Raw genomic sequence first — 16,720 nt, 5'->3', positions numbered from 1 at the left:
GAGTTGTTGAACTTATTTCATGCATATTTTTTTATACATATTTTTCAAAAATCCATAGATTAGGAGTCAGCGATAGGTGTCCCGTGAGGCGTTTTTTTATGTGGTAAAATATAGATCGAAACTTAGCTACCTAAGTTTCAATCTATCCAAACATTAGTGCTCAAGTGATTGTCTTTCATTGTATAATATAATAACCTATGGTGGCCGATTGTCGAAAGAATATTTTACCCCTTCGGGGGTTCCTCAAGGATCTCTGCTTTTTGTGTTATTTATTAATGACATAAATACAGCAATTACAAATTCAAGTTTTCTTCTGTACGCAGATGATTTAAAATTATATAAATGCATTCGATCTGTTGCGGACTCCTTCTCTCTACAAAGTGATTTAGACTCTCTGTGGAGATGGGCTTCCGTTAACCGTCTGCCCTTTAGTGTCGGAAAGTGCCATACTGTGCCATTTACTCGATCCCGTTCGCCATCAGCTTATTTTAACGATCTCGGTGGTAACATTTTGACTAGAGAAACTTCCATTAAAGATCTCGGAATCACTTTCGAGAGCAAATGGAGGTTCTCTCTACACATACACGACGTCTGTGATAAATCGTCTAAGATGCACGGCTTTATTATGAGGAATGCCTTTCACTTTGACGATCCGTCAGTTATTCGCATCCCCTATGAAACTTTAGTTCGTAGCATTCTTGAATCGGGATCTATATTTTGGAATCCCCGAATAGCCAAATATTCCCTTTTAGTGGAAAAAATTCAAAAAAAGTATTTAAGATACCTTTACAAAAGGACATTTGGTTATTATCCATACATATATCCCAGCGCCTTTCTTTTAGGAGTGTTGGGATACGATTCGCTGAGATCTCGCAGAAAGTTGTATGTCGCTAAGCATTTTTTCAAATTACTAAAAGGTGCTGTCGACAATCCAGCTATTCTCGATGAATTCCAGTTTTGGGCTCCAGAACATTTTCGAGAATCACGATCGCGTCCTCTTTTGATGGCCGTTAGGGCGAGGACGTCCGCACTTGCCGACTCGCCTATAGCTGTGGCCATCCGACTCCTTAATACGCTGGCATTACATATTGACCTGTTTAATGTTAGCTACGAGGAGCTGATCCAGTTTGTATCATTTAATTTTAATATTTTATAATTATTTGTTATGTTTATTATTTTTAAGTATTGTTCTATTTATGTATATATTTGTTATTTTTTTGTTTTGTAAATTTAAAATTTGTTTTCGACCATCGTGGCGCATTGGGGTAACCTGTTAGGCTACGATGGTCTTAATTTAATCTAAAATAAATAAATAAATAATGTTTTTAACTGATATGTCGAGCTAATCTAAAAATATGTTACTTTCTTTACCCAAATAGCAACTCTTGGTGTCAGTAAGCATACTATGGGTGTTGAGTAGAAAGAAGTATATTTAATGAACGCTGGACGAACGATTATTTTTTCATACAACACAATGGAAAATTATGCTGTCTCATATGTCATGAACAGCTGTTATGAATCAATACAGGAAATATTATAGTGTTTATTTTTGGTAAAAAAAATTAAATATATAATGTATGTATTTATGATAGAAAAAGGTAAAGAAATACAAGAACTGGTATTTCGTAAAATTTAATTAGTCAGACTGGCTTCTTCAACTGTTGTTTTTGGTATACATCACATCTTTCATTAACGACTTAAATTTTGAAATGTCAACTGTGCTCGCAAAATGATACTTTCGGATCACTACCTTATTAGAAGACACACGGTAGTGCTTTCATATCACAAAATATTAGATAATGCAACATTTAAAGGTGCTCTACTATAATGTCAAAGGATGCTTAAAATATAAAAATAATGTTTACCTGCCAAGTGAAAGCATCACCACGAGCCTTTTCTGATTCTAATTCCTTATTGGAACGAGGAAAACTATTTCTCCATAAGAGTAGCATTCTTGGTAGAAGGCCACGAACCACTGGTACGCCTGTTTAAAATTTTTAAATTATTGGATGTCCAGAAGCATATGTAAGTATCATCATTCAAGCTTACCTAAAGTCATTATAGCACCAATCAACAACCACCCTGCTTGCGTCCTATTAATCGATAATCGACTATTCTGACTAGCCGATCGCAACAGTTCTTCGGCTGTGTTGAATATCACTTTGCCCCGATTGTGTGGAATACCCAACGGAGACAAACGCACAGCTCCCAAGACGGCAGCTAAAGCAGCACTATAACCAGATATAGCCTCCGGACTCGTCCTCATATTTTCAATAGCGTCTACGCATCTATCAATCAGCGGTGTGATCTGAGTGGGTACTGCTACACAAATGCACCGTAAACACCAAGCGGCGCCAAGTCGAGCAGCATGACAGGGATGCACCAGTACCTAATAACATCAGAGCAATAAGTACCTATCCAATGTTTAGTACGATCTATTATAAATGTACTTACAGCACTTATGGCATCTACAATATTCAGAGTCTGATCAGTCAATAAGTTCTGGGCGGCCGTTCCCAGTCCAACCATCAAATTTCCTATTTCCATCAGTCCGCACACCAACAAGTGCTGGCTGAAAAGAGTCTCTTGATTGCAGTCTTTAGCATTCTCGGGATTGAAATCAATGCTGTTCATTTGCTTGACGATGATTTGGATGATCTCTTTACAAGCCGAAGCTTGAGCTTTTTCTCCTAACATTTTGCCCAAAACACTTCTCAGAATGAAGTTGATGCATTTTCTGGAGTAGACGGCGTCGACATGAGAACTGGCAGCTTTTGGATTTGCTACTAAATCCAAAACGTGCATCAATAATGTAGTCAGATTGCGTTCTAGCCATAATCCTCCCATTGTTTTAACAAATACGATATACGCCTATATTTATAAAAGCAAAGTTTAGTTGTTATAGTTTTAGATATGAATTTAAAGATTTCTACTCACGTGAGTTACTCCGACTCTAACTTCTCGGTTTACACCTGAGCCTGCCTTGATAATCTCCCCTTTTAAAAATGAACTACCGCCTCTCAAAAATCCACCCATCAGAATCCCTAAAGCTTCTTCCAGTGAAGTTCCGGACTTAGATTTTTGTGCTAAATTATAAAAAAAAAAAACAGATATTAAAATACTAATATCATACTGAATTAAAAAATCATTGGAAAGTATAAAGATATTGTATAAATCAACTGTGGCGACCACACAAATAGGTCCACACACAAAAAAGGGCAATTGTCTCATTGTTAATGACCGTGACCAAAAATGTTGATGCATTAACAATGAAACAAATATCATGGCACAAGAAGGATTTCTTTTCACCACACAACACGAGTCGTTAAGAGAATCCCTTTTGTGGCAAAACGGTAGGGACGCAATCACTCACCAAATGGCGAACCCTTTCCAAAGAATTCGAAAGTATGGACAAGCAAAAAAATTCGCTTTCGAAAATGCAACATCCGATTTCTCGAGTTCTACGAAGCGACTGCAGTGATTGGCTAGGAGACCGATGCACAATTGCGATTGGCCAGCAAGCGTGCAACCCCTAAAGGATATAAGCCCGGACTCCGAGGAGGAGAGGGTAGACGGCCTGAGGCAAGAGACGGGCAGAGATGAGCCAGTGACGCAGACGATCTACCAGCAGCCATCCGGAGAAACCAGCCACCTCACCGACAAACCAGAAGATCATTCCTGGAACTCCCGAACTACCAGCCGTTCGAAGTCACACCTGACACTCGCCGCACGCAGCCACAAGAGCCCAGAGCATCATTTACGGCCATCATCACCTGCGCCACCTTCACCTTCGTCACGAGAAACGTCACGCCGTAATCGTCCATTTGTCACATGTATATATCACTTAATAAAAAGTCTATCTAGATTCACACAAGAGTCTCATTGGCCGCGATGTCAACCACCCCTAGGGCTACAACCCCTAAACAACCATAACTTTTATATTTTTATAGAGCTCGCAAACCAACTGTTTGTGATTGTCATCAAGATGTTAGATGTAATGTTGGGTATCGTGAGAAAAACATTAAATAAATAAAATACCAAATTTAATAATTATACTCGCAAGGGAAAAAGATTGTATCATTGATTTTATTTTGTCTGGTTGATTAAATCTAATTTTAAATCTTTAACTTTTTCACTGCAGATGGCCTCTATAGAAGTCATTAAAAAAATCGCCAGTACTCATTGGAGACCTAAAGGTGCCATAAGTCTAATAATATGATTATTTAGTATCATTTAAGGTTATAAATCACTTGAATTTATTGAAGCATAATATTTTTTAAGATATAGCATGAATTTGTTGACATATTAACAAATTTCGAAATGGCATACAAAAATATCAGCCGCAGTGAAAGGGTTAAAAATATTAAATCTAAATAAATATAAATAAGTCAGCGTTTATGGAAGCATTTAACCACTTAAACACCAGCGACTCACATTTATTTTTTTATTTTTTCTAAAACAAATTAAAGAATTATTAAGAAATTATATTTTTTTAATTATTAAAGATTATTGTACTAATTTAATTTATCAGTAAACCAAGAATTTTATATATATATTTAGAAATAGATTCTGACCCGTGGAGAGAAATAACAGGCGACTCACTAAACTGGCGTTTAAAGGGTTAAATCAGATTTGATTATTTTAAGTGTGGAAAATAAACGCTCTTTAGTGCACTTAACATGTTAAAGAAAATTATAAAAATAAGTCGGAATCGGTCGACTTTTTACGACTGACTCCGACTCCACGGCCCTAGTTTTAACTAAATATTTTCAGTGTTCTTGTACGCCATATAATTTCATATGCATTCCTGTCTTTTTTTGACACTGATTTACTTTGTGCAATGGCGAATTAAATTAAATTATTGTACATTAATATGTACAATAATTTAATTTATTAATGTACACATTCATGATCATAAAAATATTAAGATATTAAATAAATTTAGCCAACTTATTATTAAACACAGAGCTTTCTACGTGGATTTTGATATTTCTTATTTTAATATAGTATTGAAAAAATGAATTACTTTCACATATGACATATACCTTGATTAGCGGTGTTGCCTTTCGCCGGGCCACCGGTTAATTCACCAGCTTGTGTTGCCGCAATTAGAGAACCTAATAACTCAGCAACGGAGCACCTGTAATATTTCAAAGAGAATTAGGCAATTAACTTCATACACAAACAATACAACCGGCTCGGGTTACGGACCTGACTTCGTAAGTGCTGCCGTCGAAAGCTCTGAAACACAAAGCAGCCACGTTTTCCAGCTCTGCAGTGTACAGGAACGGAGCGTACTGAATCATGGACAGAAGGCAGCCTGCTGCCGCGCATCTGACCGGCATAGAACGGTCAGTCAAGCACTGTCTGGCCGCTTTATATATGTCCTTGTGCACGTTTGAAATGGCAGTTCCCATGCCGCAGCAGACCTTCTCGAGCGTGTTCATGATTTCGATCCTGGTCTGAGACTCGGCGCTCCTCAGAGACCGTATCAGTATGTGGACAGTTTCTTCGTACGATCGCCCCATCATCCTGCCGAGTTTTTCGTACATACATCCGACGCAGGATATAGCGGCACTATAAAGATGTTACAGAATGAGATAAATTAAAATGAAATGAATAATCTATAGAATTGAAGAACTGCAACATTTTAAGACATGAGTGAGAATAATTTGTATCTATAAAAAAACTATGAAACATTTCTTGGGACATAAAAGGCAATCTAAACTGCAGTTTTACAACTCTGATTAAAAGCAATATGTAATCTTACAGTCTTGTTGGTAGGTAGCTGGGTGAATCATCACGATTTTTTAAGATGTCGTTACATTTATTGACGGTGTCGAAGAGTAGAAATGTGTCTCCGACTGAAAATAAAGTGGCCAAGCATCTGGCAAGCAGTCGTCTTGTCGGAGGACCGACTCCTGAACCGGCTCCTCCGCCTTCCGCTACTAATCCTGTGAGCTGTGCTACCAACTTTTGCTGGCATCCTTTGATGTCGGACTAAAACGAAAGAAAATATTCAAGATTAGAAATAAACCAAGTAGCAACCCTTAACATGAAAAATATAATAAAAAAAACGGTACAATATTAAACTTTTATGATAATTGAAGTCGAATTTAATAAGAGGGGGAAGCAATTTTTATGTTACTTCACAAGCAAGTACTGAAAAAAGTAATGAAAATTTAACATGGAATTTATTTGGGACATCAAAACTTTACTGTGAAACTTTGTACTTATTATCCCGTTCTAGATTTTTTCTATATTGTCTAAAAAATAAATAGCAAAACTTCGGCATGCTCGCGATATAAAAAGGTCGATCGCAAATGTTTTCTATTTAAAAAAATCGATCGCGATAACAATTAGGTCGCCGCCAGTTTTGGGTCGCGGCTCAATAAGTTTGGGAGCCATTAATCTATGTTTCATGCCGAATTAAATGATTTTTAATAAGCAAATGAACCATATAATACACCGCAAAACCTAAAAGTACTAGGCTTAAAGCATAGCAGTTGAGTAAAAGTTATAAGCCCTTCCTTCGCTTTTAAATCTGGCAATCCGAGCGCTACATTTAGTTTTACCAAAATTTAAGATCTTAATATAAATTTCATATAGTCGGACACACGCGGAACGATTACATAATGAGCAATTTCGCGAATTTTATAATATTCGATCGATAAATTTCCATCGCGCACCCCAATAAATATTCCTTTTCGGACGTAATCCAACGTATTAAGGGGATATTTCTCTTTTTGCCCAACACTATATTTTTCCACTTCCATCCATTGATTTAGGGTGGGAAGCGTTTATTGCGCACTAGCGTATACTATGAAATTTGACATCATAAACTATGGAGACCAAGCTCGAGGAATTTTCTCATTGTGACATAAATATCGCGATTTCTAAAATAAACGATTCCCCCTTCTGAGCTTATTTCGTCTTCCTTTTCCATTCTCGTTTCTAGTTGATTTTATATTTTGGTGTGTGATGTATAAAGTAAGTCGCGAACTTGATCTAGAACTCTAAACCAGAAGTCTTCAACGTGTTTAAATAATATGTTTTGCAATGAAATATAAATTCAAGTCAGTGGCGTACAATCGCACGAGTAGCCTAGTTTACCATCGAAACTACTTTAAATTAAATTCGTCGAACGGAAAGTTCACCGATTCTACAATTGATCGCCGATGATTTATTAATTAAAAATCATGTAACGTCAGTTAACGTATCTAATTTCTTAATTTCGTCAAATACATATGAAATTTATCTTTTTAATGTTTTAAACTATTGCTCCAATTTCAGTAAAATTTAAAATGAAGCGATAAAATAAGGGTCTAGGACGTTTCATCGCCGACCGATTAATTATTTTTTTAATTCATAATTCTGTAAGCTATTCTCAATTTATTTATTTTTTATTAAATCTTCCGTTGTAACCTGACAAGCGTAAGCTCAATGCGTTAGAACAGGCAGCATCATAAGATTCCCTATCGAGCTCGACGGTTTACCGTTACATTCTAATTAGAATCCACTACTATTTGCCTCTCAGCCATACACCGTGGGGGTGTTACCCTGTGCTTCTAAAGAAATATTCACCATTTTATTTTTATTATATAATAATGCCCTTTTCTTATAATAAATACAACTATTTTATTGCTTTTGGAAGCAACAATAGTAGGAACACATTTAATAATGACTATAATAATTATATTTATATAAAAGATCGTTGAAATTCTGCGCGAAATTAAAAAAAATCAGATACATAAGTAGTAAAATTATGGAATGAAGTTAGTAGTATTGTAGGTTAATCAAATTTATTCATTTAACAATCCAGAACTGACGCCGATCCCCTAGAAATAAAAGTGGTAGGGGTGTCGCACGCAACGAAGAAAGAGATAAAGCATGCTATTTTGTGTAACGGTACTTCGTCCAGACGACATAGGAATCTTATGAAGCAAACGGGCAAATCTGTACCAACTGAGTAAGTTAATCAGACATAATGAATACATACAAAAGCAGTATTAACCACCAGACTGAAAGTCTAGGAATTGGTGACATGTATATTATTAATTATAAATTATTTTGTGCTATACAACTTATAACCAATAGATGTCACTGCAGTTGGAGCCTGTTTTTTTTTAATAATAATGCATTTTTATAAATAAAAATTCAAATACCGCTGCCGGGGCTCGAACCCACAACATCAGAGCTACTAGTCTGAGACGTTACGGGCTACGCTATTCCGTCTTTATGTTTTTTTTTGTTTAAGAAAATTTAATTTATCGAATTGTTTGGCAAAATATAAGCTTCATGATAATGCAATGTAAATAATTGTATACAATATTTACATAAACAATAAATAATTCTTTCTTTCTGATATTAGAACGCATTGGTAAGTAATTTAATAAAATAAACGGATTTGATATATATGTGATTACGTAAATGTAGTAATAAAATAATATAACGATAAGCTACGAAGCAACACATGTGTGTATAATTGGTATACGAAAAAACTACATAATACGCAAAAACATTATATATTATATATAAAAGAAGATCACATAAAAGTACAGCTAGTTTAAATCGATTACTTTGCTTAAAAGTTTTGGAGAGTTCCATTATTTTAAACATAAAGCCAAATTGTTCTTTAAAACTTATCTCGTATGGGCAAGTTTTATAATTCAATAAAAGTAAATCCTGCTTTAAATAATTTTGACAAAAATATATATTCATATTTTATGTAAATTATCCAATTATTTTAAGAATTATGATTTTACATTTCAGACTTGTATTTATGGATATTTATAAATAGTACAGGGGAGGCAGATATTTTCCCCCATTGAATTTTTCCAAAAAAATGCATGTCAATGCATTAATGAAATACCATGAATATTAATGAGATCGAAATATTAAAAAGCGGCAATTTACTGGCCAACTTTTACAACCTGTAAAAAGCTGAATTGACATCCCTGATTCTAAACCAGAATTTTTCAGATTATCCCTTAATGAAAATCTTACAAAAACTATCTCGAATCTATCCCGAAAATATTTTTTTAAATATGTCACTTCAGTGAAATCATATCGGAATACATTCTCACCAGTGAAAATTTTATTCGTCTGGCAGGTGCTAATAATATTACATGAGTTCAACTTTTCCATGCGTAATATATACTTTTACATACTTATTATTATTTATTTACATGGCATGTATAAATGTGTATTTTTCAGTGAAGCTATATTTTCACTAGTGAAGTTCAAATGCATTTTCACCAGTAGTAATATATATTTCTACTAGCGAAAATACAGTTTCACTGATAAGCACTAGTGAAATTATATGCCGTTCTAAAATGTATATAAAACTTAATTTGACAGTTGCGAAACGTACATTTGCTGTTCAAACCCAAACAGTTAGTTTTAGAACTTTCCCGTTGCACAATTCGATCTCGGAGATGTCCATCAAGCAAAAGTCACTTTCTAAAATCGTATACGTATTTCGTTGTTCTAAGAAGCGAGTGCAACGATTGGATGGATGATCACTGAAAGATTGTGATTGATCAGCAAGCTTTGCAGCCCTGAATACATAAGGCATTAGTCTCCAATGAGGACCAAGCAGACACTCGAAGACACAGTCATACGCGAATATACGACCCGAGACTCCCGAATACGATCATTGCAGCACGAGGAACTGACGTCCAGACACTGTCACTGCCACCTACAAGACCCCTGAGGATCTTCCACGGACATCATCCATGCGCCAGCTTTTCCACCACTGCTGAGAGAAAACGATACTCGCCCATCGTATGTAATATAAACAAATAAATTATTACTAGTCCACTTGCGTCTTACTGGCTGCGAAGTCACACCCCTAGGGTTACCAAACCTTAAATAACTAAATATTATCTACAAGGATAGAGTGAAACATTCGTTTTTTTGTCATTGCATTTTTGGGTAGTTTTTTGTCAGGTGGTCCCAACACCTGTAACGGGTACAGAGTACATCCTAAATAAATGGTACATAAATAATAGGTTAAAATTTTGGTGATTAAATAAATTGGACCGCAGTGGATTCTTCTTTTTTACGCAATGGTCACAACGTTACGCAATTTATCGCGGAATTTACCCCCACTTTAATTTTACCAGAAAAATGCACTGTCATTCAATGAAATACCATGAATCTTAATGAAATCGATAGAAGGGTATTTGGGCATTTGTCTTACTGACTAGCAACTTTTGCCCCCCCCCCCCTGAAAAAAGCTGAAGTGACGTCCCTGATCTAAAAATAAATTAATTGTTTTCTTGTTGATCATGCATTTGCAATTCTTCACGTAAATGTTTAAAATCGGGTAACCCTAAATTCAAAACAAAATATTTTTTAAAAATTAAAAAAAAATATCAGCTCTCACTAAACTCTTTATAGCAGTATAAAATCGGTAACAATCTGAACCACAAACCAAATCAATCTGGCGTATTGCTAATCAATAGCCATAAATTCGTCATATTAGAGTCTCACATTTAGGTCCCACGGGGGTACCAGAAAGAGAGAGCGTAAATAATTTACGCACACCGAAGAGGGTTAGAAACAATAATATCGTAAACAATGTCAAAGCGAGAAAGGCGCACTCCGCCCCTGTCTGTTCTTACTGTGGGGTGGATTTTTTTCCCTCCTCCCGTCGGGGATGCAACTCTCCCCTATTTTGTACACAATAAATATAAACATGTATGAATTATATTTGCTCGAGAAAACGTACCTTGAGACTCCGCAGCGTTATATTACAATTTATACGCAACACATTTGGTAAACGTTGTAAATATCAATTAATGACGTTAATGTTTTACGTTCATTAAACCGTATATTATAATGATGTATTTGACGGTGTAATTATTTAGCAATCTGGGTACTAAGGGTCTTCTTCATCTTTTAGAGTGTTGTATACGTTTATTACGTTTATCTGCGGTCTACTCGAAAACATCAACAATATAATGAAGGTATATTACACGAGGGATATTTGAAAAGCTTCGGCCGGTATATATGTATATTTATATTTGCCGAGATGTATGTGAGTATTTATGTATACGCCGAGTCAAAATATTATATGCAGCGTGATGATGTCACTCTTAGCATTTTTTATAATATATATTTGGCTGGATAGTATTTATTTTTATATATATATAATAATATGTATAGTATGAATTTTGTTCCGCCCGTTGCACTGTTACTAACCTTCTGTCTTTCATCAAAACAGTGATAAATATAAAGTATCATATATACGGATTTTGAGAAAGTTTTCGACAAGATTTGTCATGTGTCAATATTAACAAAATTTTCAAATCTCAGTTGCTCAGATAATTTAACTGGTTTATTCTCGAGTTATTTGAGCGATCAGAATGAAAATTCATTTTCAAAAAAATATTTCACCCCTTTGGGGGTTCTTCAAGGGTCAGACATGTGCCCTCTTTTTTCACGTTATTTATTAATGACATAAATACGCCAGATACAAAAGTCAATTTTGCTTCTGTATGGAGATGATTTAAAATTGTTGCGGAATCTTTCTCTCTCCAGTGATTTAAATTCTCTATGGAGATTAGGCTTCCGTCAACCGTCTACCATTTAGTGTCGGAAAATTTCATACTGTGTCATATTCCCGATCTTGTACGCCATCTCGATCTCAGACAATTTAAGGATAGTTAGATATAAGAATTGTAAATTCATTTTACAAAAATATTTATTAAAGAGGCATTAAATTTTTTTTTTTGTATTTTGAAATAATATGGTGCACAAATGGTCCCGGTGAAAATAAATCGAAAATGGATTCAAAAACATGCAATAAAGTAATTATACATTGCTGAAGAGGTTAAGAAACCGCTACTGAAATTCAACAATTTAAATCGAGAAACTATTATTTGAGAATCAGTTATCGAAAGATCGGAAACTATGCGCGCTTCGGGTGCCGAAAAATGAGCATGCGCGTGTCATCTATGGCGTAAGAATCAAGAAACTCGTCTCTAGGCTCGCCAAAAGCATTAGGTACATCGTGATTATGTTGTAAAATAAATAAATAGGAATTCTAGAATCAATCAGAGTAAAAATATTTTGGACTATTATCTCAATGGAGCTTTTTCAATTATCCAAAAATAAATTAATCTAAAACATGTTGCAGACGCCCACAAAATGCATGTGCGGTGTCCGTGGTTGGCTCTTGTGCCATTTATATTTTAAATTATGCAATGGATGCATCCCCTGGAGACACAGGGATGCAGTTGCTATAAATTCGACACCCCGGAGACTTTGGATAAAAGCCACCCTTCGTGAAAATACTATCTTTATTTACTTTGTATATAAAGAAAGTATTGAAATGCGCTGGTAGATTTGGTAAAATCTGTAGAAATTAATATATAAAAATGTATTTATTTATAATATTATTAAAAAATATTTTATTTATTTAGGAACAACCCTCACCGATGACAACAAATAAATCAGAGATAATCAATGTATGTATTGATTTAGGATAGTATTTTAATCGATATATTAACTGGTAATTTTTATTGTGTAATTATATGCATAAAATTGGCTTTAATTAATTACCTTTATTATCTGTGAAATTGGAAAAGGCTATGAAACTTCTATCTATATTTGCTGTACCCATTACAATTATTATCTTCCAGAGATTATCCATAATCACTGTCAGCAGCAACGCGGTTTTCGTCCGCGTCATTTTACGGTCTCTTGTGCTTCTTGAAGAGAGTTACATAGTCCTTCAGAGTATTTGAACAACTTTGCCATGAACTTCTTCGGAAGTTAAGAAACAAGCTATAGTAAATGATGCTCTTACGGGTATTTTATTTATTTTGGAGAAGCGCATGGATCAAATTTGAGTAGTTTTACTCATTTTTATCAATGACATAGTACATGCATGCGGCAATTAAGAACTCAGAATGTGTATTATATGTATTCACACAAATTCAGATTCACCTTCAATACAAAAATGCATGAAGAGCGTTTGGATATTTTATTGTGTGCATTGCATTTTCAGCATAGCGTGTATTCAATGAAGCAATTTTCTAAGGGGTGGTGTCGGCAATCCTTCAATGCTCAAGTTATATGTATGTCAAAACGATTTGATTTTAACCAAATTAACAAAACTTTGCTTTACAAAGACACTGAATACTTCCAAGCCATTTAACATTTTCGATCTTTCCAAGTGGAAACCCTTTTTTTGTTGTTAAAATTATCCAAAAAAAGTCAGTCTATACCCTTTCTTGCGGCCTCAGAGACACATTTCGATACCCGAAGGCGGTCATATAGTCGGTTTAACGACACCCGTTATTGGTGGCCGTAAACGGCGTTATTGCTTTTTACGGTTTTTTTTCAACCCCTCCTATGGTCACGTAGGTACGTTGTGTGTACACTAATAGAGATTTACTAATGCAAACAATTGCTCAACATCAATGATTACTATGGCATAGCAAATGGAATTGGTAAGTATAGAGACGGATATTGCCCCTAGGGATTGTAGCCTATCGCTCAGCATTCAAACGGTATGGATTTCAATGTAAAGGTACTGTGAAGTAATACGAATGTTATGTGAAACGTTGTGAATATTTTATAATCTCTGGACGCCGCTTGTTTCTTATGAGTGCTGTTATTTTTTAACGTAAATTAAATTATATTCGAAATGAAATATTTATTATTATTAAATAGTTTATTTTATGAGATCTCTTACCAAATCATTAATTTGACTTTAGAAATAAGCATTCTACAATAAAGCAAGTGCGTAGGTTGGAAAAATACATACTCAGCCATATTCTTAGATACAGCCCAAGCTTTTGACAAAGTGTGGCACCTTGGACTACTGAAATTAAGAATCTGTTTCCACACATCTTTTAACTGAACATTTCCAAATTAAGATCTCAAAACTGTACCAAATATCATGGACCGATGCTGTATTTGTTATATACGATAATCTTCCTCACACGAACTCAACAATAATTGATACATTTGCTGACGAGACTACAATAATGGCGTCTGATACTGACCCAAAAATAGCATCGAAAAGACTGAAAGATCATCCAAGCTTGACTTTCTAAATGGCGAAACAGAGCTAATAAACTAAATCAATCCATGTTACATTCACGCTAAACAAAGATACTTGTCCTTTGGTATCCCTTAACGAGAAATGGATGGACTCCGGAAAATATCTTGGAATTTATCTCAACAGAACACTGACCTGAAAAACTTATATTTGGCAGAAAGATCTGGGATTTGCCTTAGTGCTCCTTGGTATGTGTCTAACAATGATATATTAAGTAACTGCAACTGTCAGTGTAAAAGAAACAATTAAAAAGATAAGTGAACAATATTTGAACGCATTAAAAACTCACCCCAACATTTTGGCAAGTAATCTGCTAAAATACAATGTTATAATGCAGCGTATATACACTGCTGTGAATAAGTCTTCGAACGGTCACCTACAAAATACGCGTCAAATCGTATTTTTGAAATTTACGGGCGCGTCTATAAATATAATGATTTTTATTTCATTTTTATTGTTATATATGTACCTCAAAACTGAAATATCGACCGCCGTACATGTACGGCGATTAAGTATACTATCTACACTGCTGTGAATAAGTCTTCGAACGGTCACTTACAAAATACGCGCCGAGTCGTATTTTTTAAAGTTACTGGCGCGCCTATCCCTTTTTTGTCGGGGTTCATTCATTGGAGGAGTCATAAAATTTTATTTGAAGTTTCTACAACGTTCATGGGTTGAAAAACAATTAACAGACGAAGATGAATTTTTTGTGCTGCTATGCTAGGATATCATTCATATACGCCTATCTGTTGTCATAAATACTTACTATTTATAACATGAATTTACTTAGTTTAATAATACACAAAAAATATATCTATAAAAAAATTCAGTCCATCAAAATTATGACAGATCCAGAATCAGACAAGAAGAAATTGATTTGTAAAACCATTTCTTTTTATTTAGATTATTAGCTATTTTATCTGTAATCACGATTATCACAATATTTATACAAAGTATTAAAATATAGATGGAAACTAATGGATTTTTTGTCCTATGCACGTGTATATAAAAGTTTAAGCGGCCTGCTCAAAAGTTAAGTATTCTCTTGCAAACAGCAATTAACGGTAACACGGAATTTATTGTGAACACATGAAAAAATATGCACGCTTTTAAATTGTACCATCCGTTACTCAAACTACTATTCTCCAATATCCTGCCGTATTTCGGCAAGCCGGAGAGATGAGGATCGATATAAACTTCCACTTCGCTTCCGGTTTGGAATACAGAAGAGTTCAGACCTAAGCTATTCCGGCAGAGTTTGTTGAAAATCAACTTTGAGCTTAGAGAAAACGGCCACTTTCACTTCGATCGTCAGATCTGGTTCAACCAGGCAGTCACACTGAATCGCCAAGAGTTTAATTCGAACGCCGAGCTTATAAGACTATTTCAACTGTCATGAAATAACTTTATGAATTTTTTTATTGAAATTTTAAAGCTCTTACTGCAAACGAAATATCCACAGCTATATTTAACATTTTTACAATGAATCAGTGACTTGTAATCGTAAACTGTTGTTAAAATATATTTGATAATTATTTGTGCATTGTGTATTTTACAACAAAAAAAACATTGACATTACCCAACATTTCCGCATAGTGTGACATTTGCAAAAACGCTCTTGCGGCATTCGCGAACTTCTAGTAGAATCCTGTTTTTTTATTTATTTTCGACAGTAATTACGCCAAACAACCATAAGCTCTATACTTTTATAAAATAGTCAAAAGCACGCGATGTTATGGCGCCTGATGTCTGCTGGTATTACACCAAAACTCGTTAAAATAAAAATATAACTCAACAGGAGCAATTAAAACCAAAATCACGAAAGGTGTTAAGTAAGTTTAAATTAATTAATTGCGTATTACAAAATGGAGCAGATTGGTCACCCCTGCTTTTCCGATCGATCGGTAATGATGTTTATGCACGGCCAATATATTTTACGACACAAATAAAGCACAACGTACATTATTATTATACGTACACATAATATAAATGCAATTTTCTTTCTTCTATCACAATTTATGGCATTTACGACGATTGTTCCATTTTAAATATTACATTTTAGAATTTCTCTTTGCTCTTTGGTTCGGAACGTTTCTTTTGTGAAACCGAAATTTTTAATAAAAACGACAATAACAATTCTGGGAAATTTTCGTACAATATTAAGTGAAAAATACATAATATAAGAACGGTGCTGAACAATTGTATTATAATATAAGATTTTTTATTAATAAATGATTAAAATATAATAGCAGTGCTTCATAGGGTGATATTTGATAATGTAAAGTGCAAAAAGAATTTTATTTAATCTTCAGTTATAATCTGACAGGCGAAAGCCAACAAGTAAGCGTTAATAACTAGACTGAAAGTCTGGAAATCAGTGACATTTTATTTTAATAATCGCGCATTTTTTTAAACAAAAATTCGAGTCTGCTGCGCGGATCAGAACCTGTGGCCTATGGATAACTATTCTAGAGCTAACGAACTACGTTATTTCGAGTACTATCATAGTCATCAATCACTGCGTATGGATTACATTCACTCCGTTTATCCATCTCTCGTTAACTTTGCATCAATTTAATAGAGACGAAGCAAGTTTTTTTATAGATAAAATGGAGACAGAATTCAAAGAAATATTTTTTT

The 16,720-nt window shown here is 34.6% G+C and overlaps 1 protein-coding gene across 2 annotated transcripts in view; it reads right to left on the bottom strand.

The window, feature by feature from the left end:
- Positions 1-16,720, bottom strand: part of LOC148236362 (HEAT repeat-containing protein 5B) — a 58,017-nt gene that overhangs the window by 12,535 nt on the left and 28,762 nt on the right. For both annotated transcript variants that reach the window (XM_088183634.1, XM_088183633.1), the window contains exons 3-9: positions 5,771-6,000; positions 5,212-5,577; positions 5,046-5,140; positions 2,938-3,086; positions 2,455-2,871; positions 2,050-2,389; positions 1,866-1,984 (exon numbers count right to left, since the gene is read on the bottom strand). In XM_088183634.1, coding sequence (XP_088039760.1) covers positions 1,866-1,984; positions 2,050-2,389; positions 2,455-2,871; positions 2,938-3,086; positions 5,046-5,140; positions 5,212-5,577; positions 5,771-6,000 — 1,716 coding nt within the window. The remainder of the gene's footprint in view (positions 1-1,865; positions 1,985-2,049; positions 2,390-2,454; positions 2,872-2,937; positions 3,087-5,045; positions 5,141-5,211; positions 5,578-5,770; positions 6,001-16,720) is intronic.

The sequence above is a fragment of the Plectrocnemia conspersa genome, unplaced genomic scaffold (genome assembly GCF_051122295.1).
Source record: "Plectrocnemia conspersa isolate PC_06_02 unplaced genomic scaffold, ASM5112229v1 ptg000003l, whole genome shotgun sequence".
NCBI classification, from domain to species: Eukaryota; Metazoa; Arthropoda; class Insecta; order Trichoptera; family Polycentropodidae; genus Plectrocnemia; species Plectrocnemia conspersa.
The sequence above is the reverse complement of the archived record's forward strand: the minus strand, read 5'-3'. Positions and strand labels throughout refer to the sequence as shown.